Here is a 26,675-nt window from a genome sequence, read left to right as displayed (position 1 = left end):
ATATTCACTTTGGATACATGACAGATTATGTCAGATTGACATAATGGCATATAGATTAGAATGCCACAAATGAGTTACAAAATCGGTCCTATTTGCTGCTAACAAACAGTGTCACAGATACTGTAGGGCATACTTCTAAGCTGAATGATGGGATATGAAAAATATTATTTAATCCACAAACTGAATTACCAAAGGATATGGCAAGTTGATGTAGTTTTAGCCCATCTTAGAGAAGATTCATGTTTCAGTTTGAATGTCAGGTAAGGCTTAAAAAGCTTAGGTGAAAGGTGGCAATGAAATGTAAACTGATATTTTATCTTTTATAACCTATATTCATCCATAGGACAGCTCACATTGTGGGGCTTTAGAGTGAAATGGTGGAAGCCTGGTATAGATTCTATACTTCCAGTCACATATGTGGAGACAGACCATAAATAAAATTTCATAGGGCTATTAGCATTATGCCTTTAATTTACCTTTTAAATGTTACCCTCCTTTCTAGCAATGTGTAAATAATGTGCTTTATTTTCATTTACAGTCTGATGTAGACAATGATCTTGTTGGAGATTCCTGTGACACAAATCAAGACAGGTACAGTGCTTTTTTTTTTTTTTTTTTTTTTTTTTTTATTAAAACTTCTTTAAGTGTTTTGTTTGTTTTTAAAGCATGTCTTGAAACTATCTGGCAACTGCCGAAACACATTAAAAGCAAAATGTTATGAACATGTCCTATATAATCTATTCTTTTTTCTTTGTAATGTCTTTTGTTAGGAAGAAGGAGACTGTTGCCAAATACTTTCCTTCTGATGGTTGTATTGCATCACACAACGTTTTAGACACACAGTATATGAAAACTTTAATAAATACCCCGTCCAACTGCCTTATATCATACTAAATTTGTAGGTAAAAGCAATATTTTCAATAATCAGAATTATATGAAGCCATTAGACTATATATTAATAGGCTTGCAGAGCAACTTGTTTTATGTCCTCATCCAAACACATGTTTAAAATATTTAGAAAAAAAAGATTAAGTTATGAAATAGAGGAAATGTCAAGGGAGATATGGAGTAGCATGGTCAGTCTCTATTGCATGCTATATTGTTTATGTTTATCATAATATCCTTATAAACTAAGCTACATAAAAGAAATTAAATAAAATAAGCTACAAAGAATTCTAATCAAGCAATTTATCCCCTTAGATCCTCAATTTAAAAGCCTTTATCCTCTTAATATTGCTCTGGAATTGTATTTCGCCATTTCTTTACTTCTGGAAGGATAATATTATATCCATATATTCTTGTTGTGTAGGTTACCTGCTTCACTCTGTTGCCCTGTTACTGTTTTTTTAATCATATTCATTTATATTTATATGTCCTATACTGACCATTCATGTATATTCTTCTGTGTATGTTGCTCTTTTTTTTGCTTCAAATCATATTTTGCTGAAATTAATGCTGTGCAATGCATTGTTTCTACATAGATGATTATTCCTCAGCATGTAATTCTGACATGATGCCATTGTTTAGTATTTACTACACATAATATTTCTTCAACCATTGTTTTATTTTATTTATTTGTGCTTGTTTCCTTTTTTATTTACTTGTTTTAGTTAGTAGTTGACCTTTTTATCTAGAAACTCCACTGTGGTTGCCGGTATTTTCTACATCCCACAGTTTACTGTCTGTGGCTTCTGTTGTTAGCCTGAAATGCTATTTAAAAGTTGTTTTTATCTCGGAGTCTGTTGTACCATTCTGTTGTAGCGTGCATATGGCAGGTTTGATAATTGACATGTGTCTGCCCAGTACTTTACCTAACAAGCAAAACTAAATACATGAAAAATTATAAATTTTGCTCTAGCTGTTCTACTCTATCTCATGACATTTGATAATGGTTTTCATGCTGTGTCTTAGTTCTTGGAATACTTCTGTACTAGGAGAAAGTAAAACTTAGTAGCCTGCTTTCAGACTACTTAGCCACATATTAAAGGGTTCCACAAGGCACAGCATGGGATCTTCTATTCTTTTCTATTTGCAAACACCCTGCATCTTGTCCTTCCATCTATTTTACATATCCTTTGCAATGGACACCTAGTCATTACATGAAATCAAGCTCTCCACTCACTGTTAAGAAAACTGCAATCAGTCTTTTCTACTATTACATCTTAGGTTACTTCTAAAAAAAGTTTGTCACTAACCCACAAAAACAAGTACATGCTACTTGGTACCTGTGCAGGACTTATAATAGCACTAAACTAGAATGCTAGAGTAATGCAAATCACCCTTTAGAAACACTTTCTCACTTAAAAAGCTAGATATCTGACTTAACCTAACACATTTAGACTAAATTCAGTGAGAAAATGTACTTCTGCCCTTATCCCTATAAGCTTCTGTACCTGACACTCGTGTATTACTGGCAAAAGGGTATGAATGTCTCAATGTACATCTGTGTTTCCCCTCATTTGTTATGCCTCAGAAAAGAACATGTGCATTCTGCAAGTCCTAGCCAGGATAATGCGTAGGTTCATACTTCTTGTCCAAGCCACGGAGCTCCACTCCCATACTTTTCAGCTAGCCAGTTGGCAGCTTGTAAATCAAACAGCTGCAATTTAAGTTCTTTGTTGAGTAAATGATAAATCCTTGGACAATGCTTTCCTTTTTTCAGTAGCTCCACTGAAGGGAAAGATTGTATTCACTCAAATCTAATGTAAGTTGCGCAATCTTACTAAACACATGTATTACAGATCCTATTTTCCCTGAGTTCAGCTCTGCTGCCTGGAATAAACTGCAGTTAGATGCAAACCTTCCTAATTCATGTTATCTTTCTCTCCCTTTTTCTTTCCTAGTTTCTTACCACTCTAACTCCTCTAATTTGTTTCTGTGGCACTGCTGTATTTTTATTGACTTAAGAAATAAATTCTATGTCTTGCCTTTTGGTTCTGTTGAACTAATGAATATATATTGTAAGACATCAGTTATATTTCATTGTTCTATCATTTAGTTCATTTGAGCAATAACTGTAGTGTTTATTTGTAAGATATACCTGGCTCTTTAATTATTATGTCTCTGTCCTGGGCCATGGCTGAAAAGTAAACTTCCTGGAACAGCTCCCTGTCTTAGTTAACAAACTCCAAGCAAGCAAATCAAAATAAGGAAGTATTTTACTACAATGTTATTTCATCTCCTGCACTTCAAAAATTGGAGCCAATTTTATAGAGGGCTCTTGCTCAAGTGAAGTTGCTAGCTTATTACTCTTCATTGGTGTAGTGCCAATAAACAATGCAAGAAGGGGGGTGTCAGGCCAGCTCCATTAGCTAGAGTTCTCCTTTTAATGAAAAAACTGTTAGTATCCACCCATTAGGGAATCGAATCTTCATGTTATTGACTAAGTACATTAGGTACATTAAAACATCATGTATGTGCAGCAAATAATCTGCAGCCTTCACTAATTCAGGAATATTCTGGAAGAAAGTCAATACTGTCCAAAGGTCAGAAATCAAATGGCTCCTCTTCACTATTCTAACTTTACCAAAGATCTCTCCCATCCCCTACCAAACTGATTCAAGTGATACCAGTCCAATAATTTCACCATGTGAATCCTACCACCTACCATTTTATCTCAACAAACTCCTACTCTGAGAAGCTGAGGAACTAATTAAATCCCTTCACAGTTATGGATCTGCAGACAGTAATGCCCTTTACCTGTGGTTTATCAGACTGTGTGGTAAAGCAATTATCCTGCATTGATGCCATCTCTTTAATCTTTCTGTCTCTTACCCAGCACACTTTCTCAAAACAGTGGAAAGAAATAATTGCAATACCAGTTCCTAACTGTATCATACCAGCTATTATAGGAGATTATAGTCCTGACTCACTGTTTCTACAACTTGGCAATTTTCAAAGCAAAGTAGTCTACTGAAGTGGCCATTTATGTGTGCCAATACTGCATACTAACTATTCATCAGAATGGGGTGGCCATTTACTTATGCCAATACTGCATACTAACTATTCACCAGAATGGGTTCCTTAAATTCAGAAACACAAAAACTGCACTCTTCATACATACTAAAATTCTCAAATTCGTGTGACAGGATCAACATTCATTATCTAATGAAAGCTTCTAACTGCATCACCAAGCTCCTACTATAATAAGAAGCTATATCCAGCTTTCATTCCTCCATATTGAACTGGTTCTCAGGCTGCCTGTGTGACAGAATCTTTACTCTTTGTTCTAGCAATAATCTCTCTTCCCTTTAAACAATCTCCACTGGTGTCCATAATGGATTAGTCCTCACCACCATTCTTTTCAGTCTATTCATTAGTCGCTTTCCTTCTAATCTCATATTACCTAGACTTATCCTATATGCTGATGGCCCTGTGTTGTGTGAATCTGCCACATACTGCAATCCATGTATAGATGTAAATAGATATAGATATATGTGGCTGTATGTCAAAATATCTAACACTAATAATATCTAAGAGTCAGAATATCTAAACTCAAAATATCAAAACAGAAAATCTATTTTATGCAGGGAGTATATAAATGCCAGGATGATAATGAGATTTGGGATAGGAAGAAGTACAAGACAGGGATGCCCACTGTCTCTGTTGTTATTTGCAATATATTTAGAGCCATTATCATAAAAAGAGAGGTTGGCATAAGGGATAGAAACAACAGAGAAGAGGAAAAACTGGCACTGCTTGGAGATGATGTTACAATGTATATTACTAATCCAGATAAGGATATGCCTACAGTCTTTGACATCTTCAAGCAATTTCATACAATTTCAGGTTACAAAATAAATAGTAACAAAGTTAAGGCAATATTTATTTATTTGTTTACATTTGTTTATCCAGGTAGTCCGAACAGACAACAAACACTCTTTTCAGCAAAAGCCCAGAGAGAAAAGCTCCAAATGCAAAAAAATTAATCTAATTACAATAGTTGTGATGAAACACAGAAATGTTACAATAATAATCTGCATATACTATCAAACAGATTCAAAATTAATTACATCAGTATAAAAATAAGGAGTTATTGAAACTGTGCTTGAGTAAATATAATTAAGGAAAATACTAATATAAGCATAAATCAGCTAAAGAACAATTTAGAAAAATACAAGATTTTAGGATACAAAGAAAGGCATAGTAAAATAGAAGAAATTATAATTTTAATGAAGAGAAAGGTTGGAGATTAAAGGAAAGAAAAACTAAAAATAGTAATGTAGTAAATGTATAAATAGAATGCAATAGAATGTCATGAAGGGTGATAAGGTGAAAGAAATGGATATTTATAAATGAAAAAAGACAGCTAGAAAAGAACAGAAAACACAAGGAAAAGTTAAGAAAAGTACTCTTGGTTTTGAGGAAGTTATGTTACTACATAATCCAAGGTATGATTAAATAATGATATATGTTTAGATAAGAAATGGGTGAATTTGATTTTTTCAGAAAATAAACAAGTACATAGCCATGATTTGGGGAAGAATTTCTAACATTTGTGGTTGTGCTATAACCTAAAACATCTAGGAAACTTGGATTACTAAAAGATTAGCAGAATTGCCTAAGGAGACATGGGATGAGACTAGGCTTAAACTAGAATGCATGTTAAAAAGGTGGGAGAATATAACAATGGACCTGGACAGAGGATATAGCTGGTAAAAATGTTTGTGGTCCCACTTATAATGTATACCGCACAGTCATTTGTATATGATCCAGGGAGATATTTCTGGGAGTTGTTATAAAGAAAGAAAATTAGATCTGTATCTATAGATATAGATATTTATTTATTTTATTTATTTGTTTAACATTTGCTTACCAGGAAAGTCTGACTGGGCATGAATCCCATTTTCTGCGAAGCCCAGGGAGAAAAACTTCACAGACACAATTCAATTTATACTAAGCAAGATAATACTAACACACACTAAAGACAATATAACATAGCAGTGAACTTGTACAATAAAGAAAAGATAATGCAAAAACTTACAGAAAACAGAAGAATCAATATACAAGATAAATATAGTCAAATCAGTCAAAGAGTCATTGAAATATTGAACACCAATAAAAAAAATTGAACAAATATAAGATACTGTCAATAGTGATAACAAATGATAAACATGTAAAAGATGGGTGAAAAGACTGAGATAATGGGATAAGTTATTACAGATGAGCAGATAGGATCAAAAGTTATAAGGAGCCATAGGACAAGTGGTTGGAGATTTGGGAAATTACAGAAGAAAAGAAAGGAGAGAGAAAAAGTAAGGGGAAGAGAAGGGAAAGTATTAAAGGGTAGTGTCAACCTGTTTTAAGACATGTACAGAGCCAAAAGTGGAGGAGAAATTTCTTTAACAATCATTTGAAAATGTGACATTGCTCCAATATCTGCAGGAATACTGTTCCAGACTTTGGCCACTGAATAGTAACAGAGGCTTTGTGGTATAGATTTATTTATTTATTTATTTTAGTTTATAGACTTCAAGAAAGTGGTTCTTAGATAAGTGGAGAGGGTGAATTGGGAGGTAATGGTTAAGAATGGTGCTGGTTGCTGGACAGGATGAGGATTTGTATACCATTTTATGAGCAAAGAGGAGTTGAGTACACTTGAGGCAGTGAGGTAACTCGAGACAGTTTAAATATTTAAGGGCAGTACAGTGATGTGAGCTGCATTTTGACTGGCTGCAAATCTAGCTACTTTGCTGTAGCAGACCTCAAGTTTTGATCTTAGGGAGTTCTGAATATTGGTGAAAACAGGTGAGACATATAGTAAAGAAGGAAGGCGGTATGTGTTAGCAACGCTAACTGTTGAGGTGTTGGTAAGAAATCTTTTTAATTTGTAGAGCATACCAAGTTTTTGGTGTATTTTTTATACAAATTTGAATATGAAGATCAAATTTTAATTGACCATCTAGTGTGACTCCAAGTAACTTAGTTTCTGCAACAACTTCAGTTCAATTTCAGTGTTGTTGAGAAAGGATATTTTGAAGATTTCTTTTATGTCTGAGATTTGGACAGAAATCAGAGTAACATAGCATCTTTTTTTATTTTGGAAAAGTTGGTTGTCAGTGAACACTTTTTCAATAGAGGTGAAGGTCTGCTGACTGATGGTTTGTAAATAGGAAGGACTATCACCTGAACAGATGACAGTTGAATCATCTGCATGTTGTATAAGCATAGCTTGTTGGGAGGACCTTCTTAAAAAGAAGAGGGAGAAGTACAGAGTCTTGTGGAACAGATGTATTAACTGGGAGGAGAAGTGAGTAAGTTGATAGCCATTTAACTGATTGATACCGATTAGATAGGTAGCTAGAAAACCAGCTCACTGTTGTACTGGAAAAGCCTAGAGCAGTTTGGTATGACAGACTGTGTCAAAGGATGTGGAAAGATCTAAGAAGAGGGAAGAGGCTAAGTTGTTGTTATCTCTGCCTTTAATGATGCAGTCTAAAAAGGCAACCAGGGCAGTGGTAGTGCTATGACCTGGGTGAAAGCTATTTTAGGTAGAGGTTAACAGGATTTCTTTCAGTAGATATTGTAAAATTTGTTTATTAATGCATTGTTATAATATTTTGGAAAGGGGGACAAGATTGCAGTAGGTCTAAAGTTTATTTCAATGGAGTTACCCTGTTTATGGAGAATAATGATGTAATTTTTTTCAGAGATGGGAGATATGATTCATGTATGGATCAATTGAGATGGAGATCTGATGAGCAATGGAGGGGGCAGCAATCTATAGATATTCTGTTGGTACACTGTCAATGGAGGGTGAGCAGGGCTTAAGTTTGCTTAGTAGAGATTGATTTTAAAATGCAAGTGATATTATTGGAGGTTGGAAGATTGTCAGGGGTGGCAGGTTGTGCAGGGAGCTTTGGGTAAGGGTGGCTTTTGAGTCTATGAAATGGGAGATAAATTTAGAAGCATTTTCTAAGGGGAGATGTCAGGACAGAGGTCATGGGTACTATATGGTCTAGGATGTAATATTTTCTTGATAGAAGACCAACATATGGGGATTATATTTTTGGTTAATCTGAAGGATAAAGTAATAATGTTTCTTATCAGCAGTGACTTTTTTTGTGATGTTTCAAAGTTGTTTGTATGTTTGTAAGTGAGCTTTGGGTTTCTGTTTCTGTCACTTTAACCAGGCTTTGTCTCTGTTATACATTAATGTTCTGCTAGAATGGGACAGCCTGGATGTTTGGTTGAATTTAACTTTCTTTTTTTTACTTATGGCAGCAAGGCTGTTTAGAATGTCTAGAAATACTGTATTAAATTGTACAACAGCATTATCCAGTGGCAGGGTATAGAGGCTAGACCAGTTAATGGCACAGAGAATATCATTAAATATATTGGAATTGAAATTTGAAAGGTTACAACAATATCTATAAAGGTGCTGTTTGGTATGATGGGTTGCTATTGTCTGAACATAGATAGGATGATGGTCACTGAGGAAGTCTGGGAGGGTTTTTGGAGAGTGGTAAAGATTAGGGTTTGAGACTAAGATCCAGTCAAGAGTAGTCTGAATGTTACTAGCTTTGTTGAAGTGAGTATGGGAAATTATGAGTTGTGTGAAACCAGATAGACTGATATTATTGGATGGCTAATCTGTTGTGAAGGTTTGCCAGTTAACATTTACATCACCAAGAATTATTGTTTCATGAGAAATGGAACTAGTTATCCAGTATAGTATATCTTCCCGAATAGGGATGTTATTTCCTGGAGGAATATATAGGGCAAATATACATAGTGTTTTGTGCTCATTTAGTTTACAGTGAGAGGTGCTCAGCGGTGTGGAATTTATGCAGAGAAATAGACAAAAAAAGAGAGAAATCTGTTTAGAAAACAGGATTTCTACACAGCCACCTTTTTATTTAATCTGTCAGAGTGGATGATAGTACAGTCAGGGTGGAGAATTTCTGAGTATTTAATATGTGGCTTGAGCCACGTTTCTGTAAGAATAATAATGTCTGGGGAGTACTGAGGGATCGAGGAATAAAATTCAGAAATTTTGTTTACTATACACTGAATATTCATGGACGTGATTTTCAGATTTAAATAGATGCTGACAAAGTAGAAGAGAAAGAGGGAGATGAAGAGAAGCAGTCAGGACCTGGATTTGGGTGGACAATGGACATTGTCACATAAAATGATATTTTTTGAGTGTGTACAAACTAGTAGGAGTTTGGGTGTGTTAGTATTGGACTTATAATTTACATTATGTGAATACAGATATGAGTTAAGAATTTTATATCTGCAAATGGGATGGGGGATAAGCAGAATAAGCCGGGATCAATTTTCATAGTGAAATTTTGGCCAATGAAAAGTGTGATTAAGTATGGGGGATTGTAAAACAGGTGAGATAGGTATTGCGTAGCATGTGAAGTTTGATAGTAGAAGAGACAATATACAGATGAGGAGCATATTTGATGAATATTATAAACAATAGAGTAGAAGACGATGAAGGTGGAAGGGGTGTATGTGTAGATGTATGAATATATGCAAAAGAAGTAGGTAGGAGTTTTGTAAAGTCAAGAATATGGGAAGTTAGGAATATGAAATAGATAGGAGATAATATTGAGTAGAAAGTGGACAGATGTAGAGATATAGCATATAAGGGATAGTAAAGTACTGAAAAAGAAGGAGCCTAATAAGAGGCAATGGTAGAAGTAAATGATGGGATGGAGTCAGTTTTGCAAAGTCAAGAATATGGGAAGTTAGGAATATGAAATAGATATGAGATAATATAGAGTAGAAAGTGGACAGATGTAGAGATATAGCATATAAGGGATAGTAAAGTATTGAAAAAGAAGGAGTCTAATAAGAGGCAATGGTAGAAGTAAATGATGGGATGGAGTCAGAATACTACAACAGAAGAAGGTAGACGTGATAGTAGGGGCTCAATGGGTGGAGTTATAAATAGTATGATTAGGAGAGAAGTTGTTATTCACAGATAAGTGTCAGAATGATAGGTTAATTCAGATAGGAAGAGGAGGAGTTTGTAAAGAAAGAGGAGGGTTTTGTGTAAGAATACATCTAGGGATAGAGGGAATGGATGGGAATTGGGGGTAGGGTAGGGTAAGAGAGTGCAGTGAGATGGAGTGGGTTACACCAGGTGTAACTGCAAACAAATGTGAGAAACTATCTGTAGGCTTGGAGGTGAGCTAAGGTAAGAAGCTTGTGCAGTTGAAATTAATAAAATGTTATGGTTACAAGAAAAGCTGCTAGGAGAAACAATAAAGTATATTGAGCAAAACAGTAAGCAGAAGCAAAAAGAACTATAAAAATAGTTATTGTTTGAGAGTTAAGAAGAGAGGTTATAAAACAATATATATATATATAGGTTCATAGGTTCATACTAGGCTATCTGCCCTAGGGTATTTATAAGCCTAGCCAGAGTGTGTTTGGCTTTCACCACCCATTTTAAATTAACTTTGCTATGCCCTTTTTCGAGATTAGTATACTGTGCCTCTGTCTAACAGTGACACAGAAGTGATACCTGGGGTAAACCTACGATCTCCCATCCACTCATCAAGATTCCTCTTGAAGAGAGTCAATGAGGGACTCTGCCTAACCTGGACTGGGATTTTATTCCAGAGTGAAGGGAGCCTCTGGGTTATGAATCTGTCCCTCCAGCATGTCCTATTTATTTCAGTGCTGAGGTTCAAGTCTCTCGAGCACGTAGCTCGATGGGATTTGGATTTTCTGAGGTGCAGCATGTCCATTAATTCCGGGTTGGACATGGCTTTATATGTCAGGGACAGATCGCCTCTGAGCAGGCGGTATGCCACTGAGTAGAGCTGGAGTTTCTTTAACCGGGCAGCATATGCCATCTGTTTGAGCCCTATGATCCTCTTGGTGAGGTACTTTTGGGGTCTTTCCAGTTGCTGCAGGTGTCTGGTAAGGTACATCCCAAAAGGGGCATTGTACTCAATTATGGGCCTGATGAGGGATGAGTCACAGACTCTAAAACTCCTACCCTAACTTTCATAATGTATCACACCTCTTATTCTTTTCAGATGTTTGCCACATTTAGGTACAGCAGTGAGGGGCTCTCATTGGCTCTTCTGTAGCATTTAAAGAGTGACAAGGTTCGAACCCAAGACCCTGTGCATCATAATCAAACCACAGAACCACTAAGCCATGATTTTCTGAAATTCTTAGTTCTGTGCAGATAGAAACACAATTGTCTGTGAACATCTAATAAATGTAAGCAGTATTCACCTTTGTTAGCAAAATCGGGAAAAAATACTGGTAAATTAATAGTCTGGTTGATATTGGTCTCTAACACTACCTTAGGCAAAAAAAAAGGGTTGGTTCTCAGTGAAATTCTATCTTTGTGGAAAATCTCATAAGGACGTCTACATGATAAGGCTTGTATTTCTGAAATCCTTCTGGCAGAAGTTATTGCCACTAAGAATATAGTTTTTCCAGGATACAAACTTCAGATCACATTCAGCTGATGGTTCAAAGGGAGGTTGGACAATGGTTTATCACACTAAGTTTAGATCCCAAGGTGGAATAGGATCTTTGTAAGGGGGTTTTAGCAAAAACGTTCCTTTTAAGAGGGCTTTGTAAAGTTATGAGAAGCCAAGGAGGATTATTTAAAACCATTATGGAAATTAGAAATAGCTGGTAATTGAATGTTTATGGTAGACTGGGAATGGAATCACTTGCCTTTAAAAGTGAAGTTAAAAAAGGATTTTATTAATGGGCACTGAAAAGGGATGAATTCTGTTATCACACGCCCAAAAGGCAAACCTCCTCCATTTACTAGCATAGAGTTTTCATGTAGCTGGTTTATGCGAGGCCAAGAGAATATGGCTTACTGGGGAAGAAAGTGAAGGGAACCTGGCTATCAATGGAACTGGAGGAATCAAGCTGTCAGCTTGAGGTCTACAATGTTTGGATGAAGTAGTCCGTCTGGATGGGGCAGAAGATCTGGAGCCGGGTTCAAAATCCAAGGGTGTTGAATCAGATAAGGCCAAATGAAGGGGGACCATATCTGTTGAGGCCAATACAGAGAAATGAGGATTACTTTGCTCTTCAACCTGATTACTTTCTGTAGGAATTTTGGAATTAAGGGAAATGGGGGTAAGGCATACAGCAGTCTGAAGGACCAAGTGCATAGAAGACCATCTCTCAGGGACTCCCCTGGGGGGGGGGGATCAGGGCAAAATAGTTGCGGCACTTGTTGTTTAGGGGAGAGGCAAATAGTTTGCAGCAAGGCTGGCCCCACTGATGAAAAATCTTTTTCAACACCTTTGGATTGAGAGACCACTCGTGAGGCAGAAGAATACACCTGCTTAGTTTGTCTGCTATCACATTCTGTTCTCCCCAGAATGTGCATTGCTATCAGAAAGTAGTTAGAAGAGATCACCCATTGACACACTCTTGACATAGGGGATAGGATTTGGTTCCTCCCTGATTGTTGATGTACCAAGCCACTGACATATTGTCTGCTTGAATCGCAATTGTTCACAATGAAAGAACAGTTTGAACGACTTGCAGTGCTAAAAGCACTGCCCTTAACTCCAGGACATTGATATGCATGTTGGTCTCTTGTGGGGGAACAAGAGCCTTGGGCTGTCTTTCCCAGATAATCCCCCCACCCCTCTAAGAGGTGTTCCTGGTCACTATGGATTTGGGTTGTCGCGGGACAAAGGAGCAGCCTAGAAGAATGTTTTTGGAGTGTATCCATCAAGCTAAATCTTTTCTGCAAAGACTGGTGATCAAAATGAGATCCAGTATGGATTGGTGTAACATCGAAAATGGAGACACTAGAAGCCATTGTGTAACATCGACCACTGTAGTACTCTCATTTGAAATATTGCTAAGGGAACCAGAGCTATTGTTGCTGCCATGTTGCCTAGTGCTTGTAAGACAAAACGAGGGGTAACTTTCCTGTTGCTGATCATTTTCTGGACCTAACCTGGATTTTTATTATCTGTAACCTCACAGGGGGAAGAGATGCTATGGAAGTACGGGTACTTAGGAGCACTCCTATGAATTCTAAATTCTGTGTTGGGGCAATTTTGATTTTTTTTGTAATTTACAGTTATTCACAGAAAGGAACAGACATGAAGTACATGATCCCTCGCTTCTAACAATATGTGCTTGTTGGGGGGGGGGGTAATGAACCAATCGTCTAGATACAGAAACACTCAGAATCCTTGCAGTCTCAAGTGAGCTGCTACTACTGCCATATATTTGGTGAGCACCCTGGGGGCTGTGGTGAGGCCAAAGGGCAGAGCTCTGAATTGGTAGTGATTGGCTCCCTGCCAGAAGTGGAAAAACCTTCTGGTTCATTTGTCCATTTTGATGTGATAATAAGCATCATGAAGATCTATTGAGCACATCCAATCATCCTTTTTCAGAAATAGAAGTATGAACTGTACCTTTACCATCCAGAATTTGTTTTGATGAACTGATGTGTTCAGTACACTTAGCTTCAAAATTGGTCTCCAGTCCCCTGTCTTTTTTGGCACTAAAAAGGATGTTGAGTAAGTTCCCAATTCTATCTGGTCTGGTGGGACTTCTTGGATGACGTTTTTCTAGCACTTTTTGGATTTCTAGAACTGCTCGTTCCCTCTGACTGGGTGGAACATTGAGGATTCTCTTGCATATGGGTGAAGAAGAAAAAGGGGAATTAAATAGCCTCTGGAAATGATCCCCTGCACCAAACACATAAACACACAAAAACATACTCGGAGGCTCTAAATAAAAATCTGCTTAAGCAGCAGAGACCTCCAAAGCAGACACCCAAGCAACTGCTACCCCAAAACAAAACACGTGCAACACATAGCTCACAAAGCCAGTGTGCCAAACAGTCACAGCCCTTAAGGCTAAACAACACACCTGATACACTTGTAATGGATGACTCCATCGTCAGGCACACTGACGTCCCGCTCACCAGGCTAAACAAGGAGAAGGTCACGGTGAGCTGCCTGTTGGGTGCTAGGATCCGCCACATAACACAAGCACTCAGGTCACTCCAAGGCAAGTACAAATATGACTCAGTCATTGTCCATGCTGGTGTGAATGACCTGAGATGTACCTCCCTGGACTACATGAAAAGAGACATAGAGGAGCTCTCTGAGCATGTAGCCCAGGCAGGTATGACCCTGACCTTGAGTAGCATCTTACCCAGACAAAGAATGATGCCACAATATGAAGACAAGATGATCAATTTCAACAATTGGCTTAAGTATTGGTGTCATTCAAAGGGAATCCAATGCCTGTCAGCCTGGGATGACATGCTCGACAAGCCACGATGCTTCGCTAGGGACGGCTTGCACCTGTCACCCCTGGGCTTTCAGATATTGGCAAAGGCTCTTGCTACCCCCATAGTGCCTTTTTTTAGGCAAGGCTCAAAAGACAAACCCACCTCCATAGGTATCACAAGGAATAAGAAACTAAGAGTTATGCTACTCAACGCCAGAAGTCTAAACCTCAAGATGCACGCACTCAAAACTCTCCTTAGCATGGAGAACATCGATATCTGTGCAGTAACAGAAACCTAGTTCAAGGCTCCCGAGTGCACCCCAGCACTACCAGGTTATACCTCATACCATGCTTTTTGGCCCCAAAACTTGGACCGAACCACAAAAGGAGGGGGAGTATCAATATTCGTCAAAGATACCCACACCTCCAGGTTGGTGGCACAGCATGAAGCATCAGAGACTATTCATGTGCAACTAACAGTGGGTAAAGCTGCCTTCCAGTTTATAGCCTGCTACAGACCATCCTCCCAAACCCAGAAACCCCACTCAGCCTTCCTGAGAACACTGGAAAATATGAAGGTCTTTCCAAACACCATTATATTGGACGACTTCAACTACCCAAACATAGACTGGGAGCATTACTCTAGCTCCAACACCCTAGCCCAAAGGTTCCTAGAATTTATAAACTCAAATGCTATGGAACAACTTGTTACCACTCCCACAAAAGGGGAAAACATACTGGACCTGATCATCACCAACATGGGGACTCTATGCTCCAGACCAGAAGTGTATCCCTCACTGGTAAGATCAGACCATAAACTAATCTCACTGGATATTCACATCCCAACCCCACCCCCTGCCCAGAAAACCACAGTGAAAAACTTCTCTAAAGCAAATTTCACACTCCTCAAAACCGAGGTGGAATCCTTCAACTACCCAAACATAGACTGGGAGCATTACTCTAGCTCCAACACCCTAGCCCAAAGGTTCCTAGAATTTATAAACTCAAATGCTATGGAACAACTTGTTACCACTCCCACAAAAGGGGAAAACATACTGGACCTGATCATCACCAACATGGGGACTCTATGCTCCAGACCAGAAGTGTATCCCTCACTGGTAAGATCAGACCATAAACTAATCTCACTGGATATTCACATCCCAACCCCACCCCCTGCCCAGAAAACCACAGTGAAAAACTTCTCTAAAGCAAATTTCACACTCCTCAAAACCGAGGTGGAATCCTTCAAAGCCCCCGGGCCTGTGGAAAATATGACCCAGACCGCAGAATCCTTTATAAACGCATTCTATGAACACTTTCAGGAATGCATGGATCATGCAATCCCAAATAAAACCAAGACCCAATCCTCCAAAGGCAGGCGTCCTGTCTGGTGGACCCCAGCCATAAACAAACTATACAATAGAAGGAGGAAGCTACTACATGATAGAGCAAAATCCCAAAAAGGGAAGGCATCTCTGATCAGTATTAGCAAAAAACTATGGGCACTCATAAAATCGTCTAAGGCCAGCTTCGAGAGAAAAATTGCACAGGACACTAAGGATAATCACAAGGCTTTCTTTAGTTATGTTAGGAACCTGGGTGGGAATTATCAGATATGCTCAGAATTAGTCCAAAATGACAAAAAATACACTGAACCCACAGACATTGCCAACATCCTAGATGACAGGTTCAGCACAAACTTCTCCCCCCCTCCCCACCAAAAGGGCAAATATCTATCCCAGCAGAGTGCTGCCCCACTGACATCTCAGATGCTCAGGTAAGAGCCGCCCTCTCCAAAGCAAAAAACACAGCATCAATGGGACCAGACGGTGTCCCAGGCTGCATCCTACATGAACTCCAAGAAGAGCTAAACCCAAACATAAAACTACTGTTCAATCTCAGCCTTACTACAGGAAATGTACCCAAAGAGTGGCGTACAGCAACACTGGTCCCTCTCCACAAAGGTGGTGTCTCAACAGATTCTGGAAACTATCGCCCCATAAGCCTGACTAGCTTGGTCTGCAAAGCTATGGAAAGGATCATCATGGACCTCATAAATAAAGATATTGGGGACCTACAGACACTGGATCCTACCCAGTTCAGCTTTGTTAAGGGCAGATCCTGCCTCTTAAACCTGGTCGACTTCTTTGAAACAGTCACCAAGGCCATTGACGAGGGGAAGGTGGTCCACACAGCCTACCTGGACCTCACAAAAGCCTTCGATACAATACCCCACTTGGGCATTATAGATAAGCTCACCAGCTTAAATATAAACCCCTATGTCACTAGATGGGTTGCAAACTGGCTCAAGGACAGAACACACATGGTTAGAATTGCTGGAGCCATGTCAGACTCCAAACCAGTTACAAGTGGCGTCCCACAAGGCTCAGTCCTGGGACCTCTCTTGTTAGTTATATACTTCTTGAAGGTACAGGCCAACATGGAAGGACTGTGGCTGACCAAGTTCGCAGATGACTGCAAACTGGGTGCCATAATCGACTCTCCAGCCGACACAAGCATCCTCCAAAAGGGCCTCATAGAAACAGACAACTGGTGCCAGAGCCATGGCCTCAAGCTAAATGCCAAAAAGTGTATAGTCATCCCCTTTGGCAAAAACAAAGTGCCCGCAAATTACCACATAGGTGGTAATCCATTAAGTACAGAAGAAGTAATTAGGGACCTGGGGACCCAAGTTGATAGCAATCTCTCATTTGACAACCACGTGGCCACAGTGGTTAGAAAAACATTTTATATAGCCCACCTAATCATGAAGGGATTCACATCAAGATCAGGGAAGGTCATTGTGCCTCTTTACTCATCCCTCATCAGGCCCATAATTGAGTACAATGCCCCTTTCGGGATGTGCCTTACCAGACACCTGCAGCAACTGGAAAGACCCCAAAAGTACCTCACCAAGAGGATCAAAGGGCTCAAACAGATGCCATATGCTGCCTAGTTAAAGAAACTCCAGCTCTACTCAGTGGCATACCGCCTGCTCAGAGGCGATCTGTGCCTGATGTATAAAGCCATGTCCAACCCGGAATTAATGGACATGCTGCACCTCAGAAAATCCAAATCCCATCGAGCTACGTGCTCGAGACTTGAACCTCAGCACTGAAATAAATAGGACATGCTGGAGGGACAGATTCATAACCCAGAGGCTCCCTTCACTCTGGAATAAAATCCCAGTCCAGGTTAGGCAGAGTCCCTCATTGATTCTCTTAGAGAGGAATCTTGATGAGTGGATGGGAGATCGTAGGTTTACCCCGGGTATCACTTCTGTGTCACTGTTAGACAGAGGCACAGTATACTAACCTCGAGAAAGGGCATAGCAAAATTAATTTAAAATGGGTGGCAAAAGCCAAACACAATCTGGCTAGGCTTATAAATGCCATAGGGCAGATAGCCTAGTATGAACCTATGAACCATTTAGAAGTTATTTATAGACAGGCATTTTGGTGCAGGGATAAGTGCCACCCCCCCCCGACTGCCTCCAGAGGAAGATATTCGGGCCTCGGTTCAGGAACAATGATAGGGTTTCCTGGGAACGAATCCCTGAAATTCTGGTTCTGCAGGCCACCTCTGCCTCGTGGGTGGTATCTTCCATTGAAGTCCCCCCCACCCTTAGGTGAACTACTTCCACTTGTGTCCTGAAAAGACCCTTGGGATTTTTTGAACCACATCTTTCCACTGTTTTTCTGGTTCCTCAAGAAGGATTGTTGGGGAGTGGAAAAACTTATGCCCATGACAGAAAGGGTCTTTCCATCCTTTTCACACCAGGATAGAGTTTCTTTAACTTTTGGACCAAAAAGCAATGATCTGTCAAAGGGCGCATTGATGATTGAAGGCATAAATGGCTTCACAAAATTACATAGGTGCATCCAGGTGTGTCTTCTAATGGCAACACCAGAACCTGCAGCTCTGGTGGTCCCTTTGGCTGCATGAGCACTGAGCTTTATGGTCGAGTTAGACACTGACTCCGGGGTAGCCAACTGGGAAGCAACCTTATCTTGGACTTCCTCAGAAACAGATCCCACCAGGGTATCTGATAACTCCTTGACAAGATCCTTGTAAAGTCTGGTGAGGTGTGCCAAAAAATTCAAAGACCTTAAGACGAAGGTCAATGATGCATAGATCTGCTTCCTAAATCTCTGTTTAGTGGATGGATAGAGGCATTCTTGTCAGCCAGTTTCTTCTTTGTGATTGCTGCCATGACAATGGCATCCAAAGCTAATGCTTTAGCCCAGAACACTTTGTTTTTGGGAGTGGATAGGATTTTATCAGGTCTCTTGGGAATAGTTTCTATAGCGTCAGGGGCCTTCCATGCCCACTGTGAGATCAACTAGATGAGCTCATCAGTGGGTGGAGTCACCCAAGAGGTTGATGGTCAGGTGCTGAAAGCCTGCAGGTACACCGATTCCTTGGAACAAGGATTTTGGGACTTCTAGTCACCCCTCTGATTCAGTATTTCCAGGATGTCTCCAAAGGAGACATCATCAGGGGGTGACCTTGGGGATCCCTCTCCTTCATCGAAGTCAGTGTTTTTAGTGATCAATTCCTCCAGGGAATCCAAGTATTTCCTCTTCTTAGGAACCTCCTCAGTGAGATGATCTGGGGAGGTATCATAGGAGGAAAGAACTGTTATCTGGGATTCCTGAGATTTCGGCATCCACTGACCCAGTAGGAGTGCAGGTTATATATCCAGGCATGAGGAAGAAAAGGATACTTGTTCCAAGGTAGAAGGAGTTGACCTTCTGACTAAAGTGGTCAGAGCTCTCTCCATCTCCTCAAAAGCTATCCCACCTGAAGAGAGAAGGAAGCCTGGAACAGAGACAGACTGCCTCAGAACTGTGGTCACTCCCCACTCCAAAGAGAGAGCCCCCAAGACAGAAGCCAAAGCCAAGCTGATCTGTGCAAATGCCCCAAGGTGCAGAGAAGACTCTGAAAAAATAGGAGTCGACTCCTGCCCCTCAGAGCCAACAGGACAGATTCGGCCCAGAGAGGTCTCTGGATCCAAATTGACCGTAATCCTCAGAACAAAAAATGGTTCCAAAGATGTGGATAACTCCAGAGCCAATGCTGTCAGCACCAGGAGGCTCAGAGCTGAAAACTCTAATGCTTCAGATAAAGTCAGAGGAGGAAAGCCTGGAGAGGTAAAGGAAGGTCTGGCCCCAACACCCAATGGGGCTGGGGTTGAAGAAATACCGGACAATCCTCACGTCCTGAGTATTTTATTCACCAGTCTCTTCACATCATCTTCAGTTCTTCAGTTAAACTTTTGGTGTAATGCACAGACATGGTAGATGGTGATTTTGGTCTCTCCAAAAAAAAGGAGAAGTTAGTCTCCCAGAAAAAGGATCAGTTGAGGGAGAATACGAAGTTCTCGGAAGAGTCACAATACTTGGTTCCTCAACTTGTAAACTCGGTGTCGAAGAAGTTGGCATCAAGATAGACATCTGCACTGGTAGTTTCTGTGTTGATACACTCAGTTCCACAGGACCCTTCTGGGCCAGAGATTTAGGTGTGGAGGCAGTCAGTTCCAAAGATACTGATGGAACTGAAGATTTTGACCTTTTCATAGGAGGTGCTGATGGTGTAGAAGGCACCAACAGACTCCTCTTCTTAGACTTGTCTGAAATTTTTGAGGATGACTATGAAGAAGAAGGGGAAGACACATCAGTCTTGCTCCTTGTTTTGTCTGGTCCAGATATAGCTTCACTGAAGGTGGAGAGTATCATACCTTTCAAGGTTAGTTTATTTTTCTTTTCCACAAGTGCAGTGTGACTGAAACCATGACATATGAAACATTATTCTTGCAGATGGACAAGGCCTAGGCAATAGACACATTACTGGTGATTATCAGACATCGGTATCTTGTGTCCACATTTTTGGCATCGTTTGAAACCAGATGGGACCTGTGGTTTATCCGCCATAGAGACGAACCAAAGGAAGTTGTCAGCAATAGCAAAAAAAGCAGTTAACTAAGACACTCATGTACATACTCATGCAGAAGAAGAAAAATAATCTCGCAAAAGAAAACACTCACTATCAAACAACAGTAAACACTAAGGCCTTTTTTAACAGAAGGAGAATCAAGAAAATTAAGAAAAGAGGAAAATATATCAATGATGATAGAGAAAATTACATCAATGTGTAAATAAGGAAAGGATGGGAGAGGAAACATTCAGACAAGACAGAAATAACAGTGGGTAGGGTTTTAAAGGAAATGATTAGCAAAAAGAGTTACTAAGAGACTGAAACAACAGAAAAAAAATATATTGTAAATTTTACTTAGCTTGAGAGCGATGGCGAACACGTCTGTCAGGGAAAGAGATCTGCGGGAATTGTGAGAGGAGCATTCTGGGTAAGGGTAAAGCTCGAGATTATTTGGCCAGTGCATGCTGTAGTAACAGCCAATTCGTTTCCCATATGTCGAGGATAAAATGAAAATTGACATCAGATCAAAATTATCAATTACATGAACAATTTACATTAACTCAAGGAAAAAAAAGAAATTGCAAGGTACTGTTTACATTGCAATGTTTCTTTCTACAAATAGGGAACACTCAAAATATTAATTTTCATGGGTGTTATCATCAAATGCTATCACTAGCGCAAAATTGGTTTGAAATTAAGCCTTCAAATCAAAGAACTTAACACTATCCTTCACATTACTAAGTGAGATAAAGCAAGTATGGAGTCCTTAATGCAAAAATATCTTCTTACAGGAGTGGACTGTACAGCTGATGGTTATTTTAAAATAGATACAGATATTTAGGGGACAGGAGACCAAGAGTAGCATGGAGAAAGATAATCTTACCAGTAGAAAAAGTAGGATTTGGCTATGGCCCACCTGCAGGAATATTACAGTGTGGCACAATTAAAACTGGTCTACCTTGTTGCAATTGCTGAATTGTGGAATACTTTGAAATAAATGGTTTTAACAAATTTGAGTCCTTGAGAGGAACAGTTAACAGTGGCGGGTTAACTATGCGGATTTATAGATCAATTTCATCTACATCAGTAGATGTTATTCCAGAAATGGAATGTTAATAGTTAAGATAAGAGATGGCAAATGTAATTCTGTTATTAATATTGCAATGAGCTATCTATTTGTCAGGTATGGAGATGGATAGGCACATTATGTTTTTGAATAAAATGGAAAAAGTTCTTGATTTAAAAAGAAAAACTTGTTCCTCTGGGGATTATAATTACCCTGGTATTTCAAGGGTTAGTTCAACTAGTAAGAACCGTTTTGAATCAGCACTTTTGAATATGGTTCTTCCAAGATGGTCAGTAAAACTTGTGTATGATTATACAAGAGATAACCATCTCCTGGGTAAAGTAATTACTAATGATCCTGACATTGTTACTAATGTGACTGTAACAATGCTTCTTTCAGCATCTGATCATAACTCAATACATTTTGATCTAAATTTTCATCAAAATAAGGTTCTTAATCTGCTAAGATATGATTACAAATCAATTACAGTAAGTTAACTACTACTATTCAGTGGACAGACTAGTGTAAAGTGACACACAATTATCCAGTAGATAAAGAATATCAATTATTAGTAAGTATGTTGCTTTCTTCTGTTGTTGCAACAAGGAAGACTGATAGTAGTATTAGGATAAAGACAGACAAACCATTATGGTAGATTACTAAGAAAGAAGAAAAGACAGTATGCTATTTTTAAGAAATATTGTACTATAAGGAATAAAAGGATATATAATAATACAAGTAAGACTCCAAAGAGGAAAATTAAACATATGAGAGCTGATAACAGTAATAAAAAGGTATTTTAAATGCATTAATTCACAATGTAAAAACGGTTTACCTTTGAAACATTGAAAGTCTGCTTTACGAACAGCCACTTGGGTGAACCATAAAGCTGAATCCGGACTGTCGGACGTCTCTGAATTTCAAAACTCAGCAAATCAAAAAGCTGATTTGCTGAGTTTCGAACTCAGATGTCGCACACACACTGTAATGCAGGGGGGCAAGCCCCTCCCCTGCACTCCCCCTACTTTAATATTCTAACTCCGAGGTCGCACTACAGTGGGGAAGGGATTTATTTCCTGATCCCCACTATAGTGCACTCCGCACCCACAATGCCAAATCTGCAATGAGCAAATGTCAATGTGCATTTGCTCATTGCACCTTCAATGCATTTTTTTTTTCAGCTAACTGTGAACTTGAAAACGTACTTCCGTGCAACTGTCTTTCGACAAGTTGCATTTCAACATTTCAAAGGTAAACCTATAAAAAACATATCAATAACAGAAACATCTATAATTAATGAGTGTGAAGTTTGTGATCTGTGCACTACAGCTAATGAATTTAATGATTATTTTGTATTATAAACATTTATAGTAAGGATACACACAGTGATGACTTATATTACTGAAAAATCTATATTGGAAGCTTTAAATAAGATCCAAACATTTCTGCAATGGGTCCAAATATGATTCCAGGGTTATTACTAGTGAAAGATGTACTATCCCCTGTTCTGCATATATTATGTGACACCCGTGCTCTGGCCCAGCAATCAAGGAGCCTCAATCCTCACCACTAACACCAGAGTGTCATATATGAGGAAAGGATAACAAATACACACAGTAAAGTGCAATTTCCCTTAAGAACACACAGATCACAGTCAGTCCAGGGCTGATCGCTCTCTTGCTCTTCAGGTCCCCAGTAAGACTCCCCACTGGCACAGCTATAGGGTCCAGATCTCAGCTTAGCGGACAAGCTAAAACTTCTATCACCCTCTCTGTCCAGCCAGTGCATGTCTCTGCCCAAGTAGCTGACACACACACACACACACACACACACACACACACACACACACACACACACACACACACACACACATGCACTTTGAGAAGAGTTTATACAACCACACAGACACCCCTGGGGAAGGCTGGCACAGTTTCTCCAGCTTTGCCCCTTTCTCCCAAACTATACAGTAGTTCCACTTGCCACCACCCACTAATACTTATCAGCTACTCGAAGGCCCTTAAAGGGGTGTCCAATTATTACTGTGCAATGTTATTATCCGATTGGTAAGTGTGACTAAACAGTCAAGGCTTATTAGAGTGACTTGGTACAGGATCAATATAAGCATGCAATGTACTCTTAGAGCTTAACTTATCTCTACACAAAACAGCCACAGTTAAAAGGGTTTAAAAATATTTAATAATAAATAATTAAAAACACAAGACAATACTTTCTACTACACAGTGCTAGTCATGAGTTCAGAGATCACAGAGAAATACTTAAAATAACATAGTAGTAAAGTTCTGACATCACAGAAAAACACTTAGACTAATCTTTTTAGTTCCTAGCTATTTCTAAAAGAAAACACAAGTCTAAGATAACTTACATATGACAAGAGGCAGTGCTGTGATTTGGATGGTCAAGACAAAAATGCTTAATAATCTCTGGTTATCTCTGTTTCAATTGAAATTCCAGTTATGATAAACATTACATCATTCTTCACAACTTTCTGGGGTTCCCAGACTAACAGAAACTGCATCTACATTCGTTTACACCTAGACAGAAACCAGAGCAATAAAAATACATTAGCATGTTTAATTCTAGCAATCTAACTCTTGGTTAAAACAATAGAAAGAATGTGCTAGCCCAGATGGAATGACTCAGAATCTTTAACTTCAAATGATAGGCATGAAGTAATTTTAACTTCAAAGGACAGACATGAAATGTTTGTCTTAGCTTTCTTTACAGCAGAGGGCAATGTTATAATTTTTTGAAGTTCAACATTTCACAGCATATTCTTTCATTTAAGAAAACAGGCCTGTATTTCAACATTCATATTTACAAAGGACAGAATTATGTACCAAATTCTATTTGACTAGGCTGGCAGCCTTCACCCATCTTTAACAGTCTTCACATATTATACAACACATTTTTAATTCTAGGTTATGTGCCGGATCAGTGGAAAGTTTCACATATATCACCTGTATATAAAAAGGGAAGGAAAGATGACATTGGGAATTACAGACCAATAAGTTTGACCCCTATTTTAAGTAAATGCTTTGACAGATGTATTATTGATCTTTTACCTAAGACTGGAACTTCTCTTTCTAAAATGAATATTGAACATCAGTTATCTTAAAGGTAGAGCAACACTTACTAATTTAATTGGTTTCTATAATAATGTTATAGAAGCAATGGAACAGGGTTTATCATCTGGTGTCTTATTTTTAGATTTGTCAAAGTCCTTTGATAGTCTGTCCCATCAAGTACAGAAAAATATTTAAAAAAGTTAGAAGTGAATGATTATATAATTAGATGGATTATAGAATGGTTAAGAATATATATCAAAGAGTCAAATATAAAGATTTCTTATCCAGTTCTTTACTTGTATTGTCTGGTCTAGCACAGGGATCTATTGTAGGACCTGCTATTTTTAAATTTGTTTTTTCCACTATACCTAAATAAATGGAAAAATGGTTTCTCACTTTTTAATTTCTCCAAGTCTGTTGGATTTCTAATATCATGACAGGAATGGACCCCATTCCTAAGTCAAAGTATGATTAAAGTTCATGAAATTAGTATTGTTTCAATCTTTGACTTTAGCCAGAAGTGCTCTTCGTAGCACCTGCAATGTGCCCAGTATTGGGATTAATACCCTCATGGTGCAGGGATGGAGTGGAAGAGACAGGAAGGTATACTTCTGAGATGAAATGAGAAGACTGGATTGTGGATTAGACTGGGGAAGTTTTGGAGAAACTGTGACTGCAGAGTTAATGGAATACAGGGGATATATGAAATATTAAGGAAATATGATACAGAAATAAAGGAAGGAAGTCTTGAAAAAACAAAGATGATATAATTGCTAAATGAGTCTAGAACATGTTAGCAGAATGTGTAAGTCAGTAATAAAGACTAAGTGAACATCAGAGGGAAGGCTATTGCATTAGATTTGAGGGAGAAAACAGATAAATATCAGATGAGAGATAGTTATTGATATGTGGGGCATTGAGGAAGGCTACCAAATCTAGGAAGTGTAGAATTTTTTGCATGGAAGTGTTTGCATAAATATTTGTACACATCACAACGGTTCCATAGAATGTTCCCAGGAGCTAGAGGGAAGTGTTAAAGGTGAGAGCAAGATTTGATTGGAAACTGGAATTATGTTTTTATGCCTGTGGCAAACTAAGTAAATTTGAAAATAGTTTGCAAAAGATGATTAGGACATTTCTGGGCATGCAGTGGCAATTATGGGAAATTGGATAGAGGTTCTACATGTACAAGCAGATATTAAAGTACTAGTAGTATTAATATTAATAGTGGGTAAAGGTGATTACTAGAAAATGGAAAACACAACAGGAACCAGCTGTTAGTCACAGTAACGAATGAAATAAAAGTAAATGAAAGAAATATTAGAAGGAACAAATTGAGCAGACTATATAAGAGGAATGGAAGTTTTGGGACTTGGAGATGACAGTGCATGACTGAGGATAAAGCTATATAAGGAAGCATGTGGGAGATGGTAGGAAAGTAAAGCAATGCATCTAAGAAATAACAGGGGATAAAGGAATCTTACTAATAACTGTCAGGAAAACACTAGCAGACTACACTGTATTCCACAATCAACAATATCAATGCGTGATTTCACAATGTCTATATGAAAATTTTATGCAGTGAATTAAATCCCAAAAAGCACTGATTTAATATTCAATGTATTAATCTACTCCCTTTTTCTGTAAGCCATGCCAGTCATGGGCCATGGCTCAAGTGCATCCATGCTGGATTAGTTCACTACCCTGGTTAACAAATTTAATAAATAAAAATAAATACAATAAATAATTTTCTCACCATTTGGATGTGCTGTTTATGGTTGCTATCTAGAATAAGGAATTCTAAGACAACTTCTCAGGTAAATCAGCATATAGAAATTACATAAAAAAACATTATTTCCCATACATGATAGTCTGTGCTACATGTATAAATATAATTAATATAATTAATATGAGTTGCCAAAAAACAATCAAGAGTACCGATTGTTGAAAGAAAAAAAGCTAGTACAGCTGATCAAAAGTCAGTTGATCACATGTACCAGCTTTTTTTCAGTGCAAGATTAATTACCTTTACATTATCAAAGTTGTAAAGTTTTCAGGAACCAGTAAAATGTGTACAAATGTCTAATGTTTATTGTCGCATCACACTTGTTCTTTTATTCTGTTCCTTTGGGTCAGTACCATTGTTAAGAAAGCTCTGTTCTGGCTCAGCCCACTGGGCCTATCACTAAACAAATCAATACCTAAACAATGATGTCATTCAGAACCACTATATTCAGTCTAATGTTTACTATAATGTGTTTAAGTAAATGGAAACATCCAGCTTGCATTTCCATTCGTTCTGATCATAAGCTACAGCTTTGATTTTATTGTTTTGTTATGCTGCCTGTTATGTGACATTGTATTAGAATGACTTTTTT

At 38.6% G+C, this 26,675-nt stretch overlaps 1 protein-coding gene across 4 annotated transcripts in view; it reads left to right on the top strand.

The window, feature by feature from the left end:
- THBS4 (thrombospondin 4) overlaps positions 1-26,675 on the top strand; it is a 972,706-nt gene that overhangs the window by 728,748 nt on the left and 217,283 nt on the right. For all 4 annotated transcript variants that reach the window (XM_044063723.1, XM_044063722.1, XM_044063724.1 and 1 more), the window contains one exon: positions 539-591. In XM_044063723.1, the coding sequence (XP_043919658.1) occupies positions 539-591 (53 nt within the window). The remainder of the gene's footprint in view (positions 1-538; positions 592-26,675) is intronic.

Source organism: Protopterus annectens, chromosome 2.part2 (assembly GCF_019279795.1).
Source record: "Protopterus annectens isolate FY-2018-M chromosome 2.part2, PAN1.0, whole genome shotgun sequence".
Taxonomy (NCBI): Eukaryota; Metazoa; Chordata; order Ceratodontiformes; family Protopteridae; genus Protopterus; species Protopterus annectens.
The sequence above is the reverse complement of the archived record's forward strand: the minus strand, read 5'-3'. Positions and strand labels throughout refer to the sequence as shown.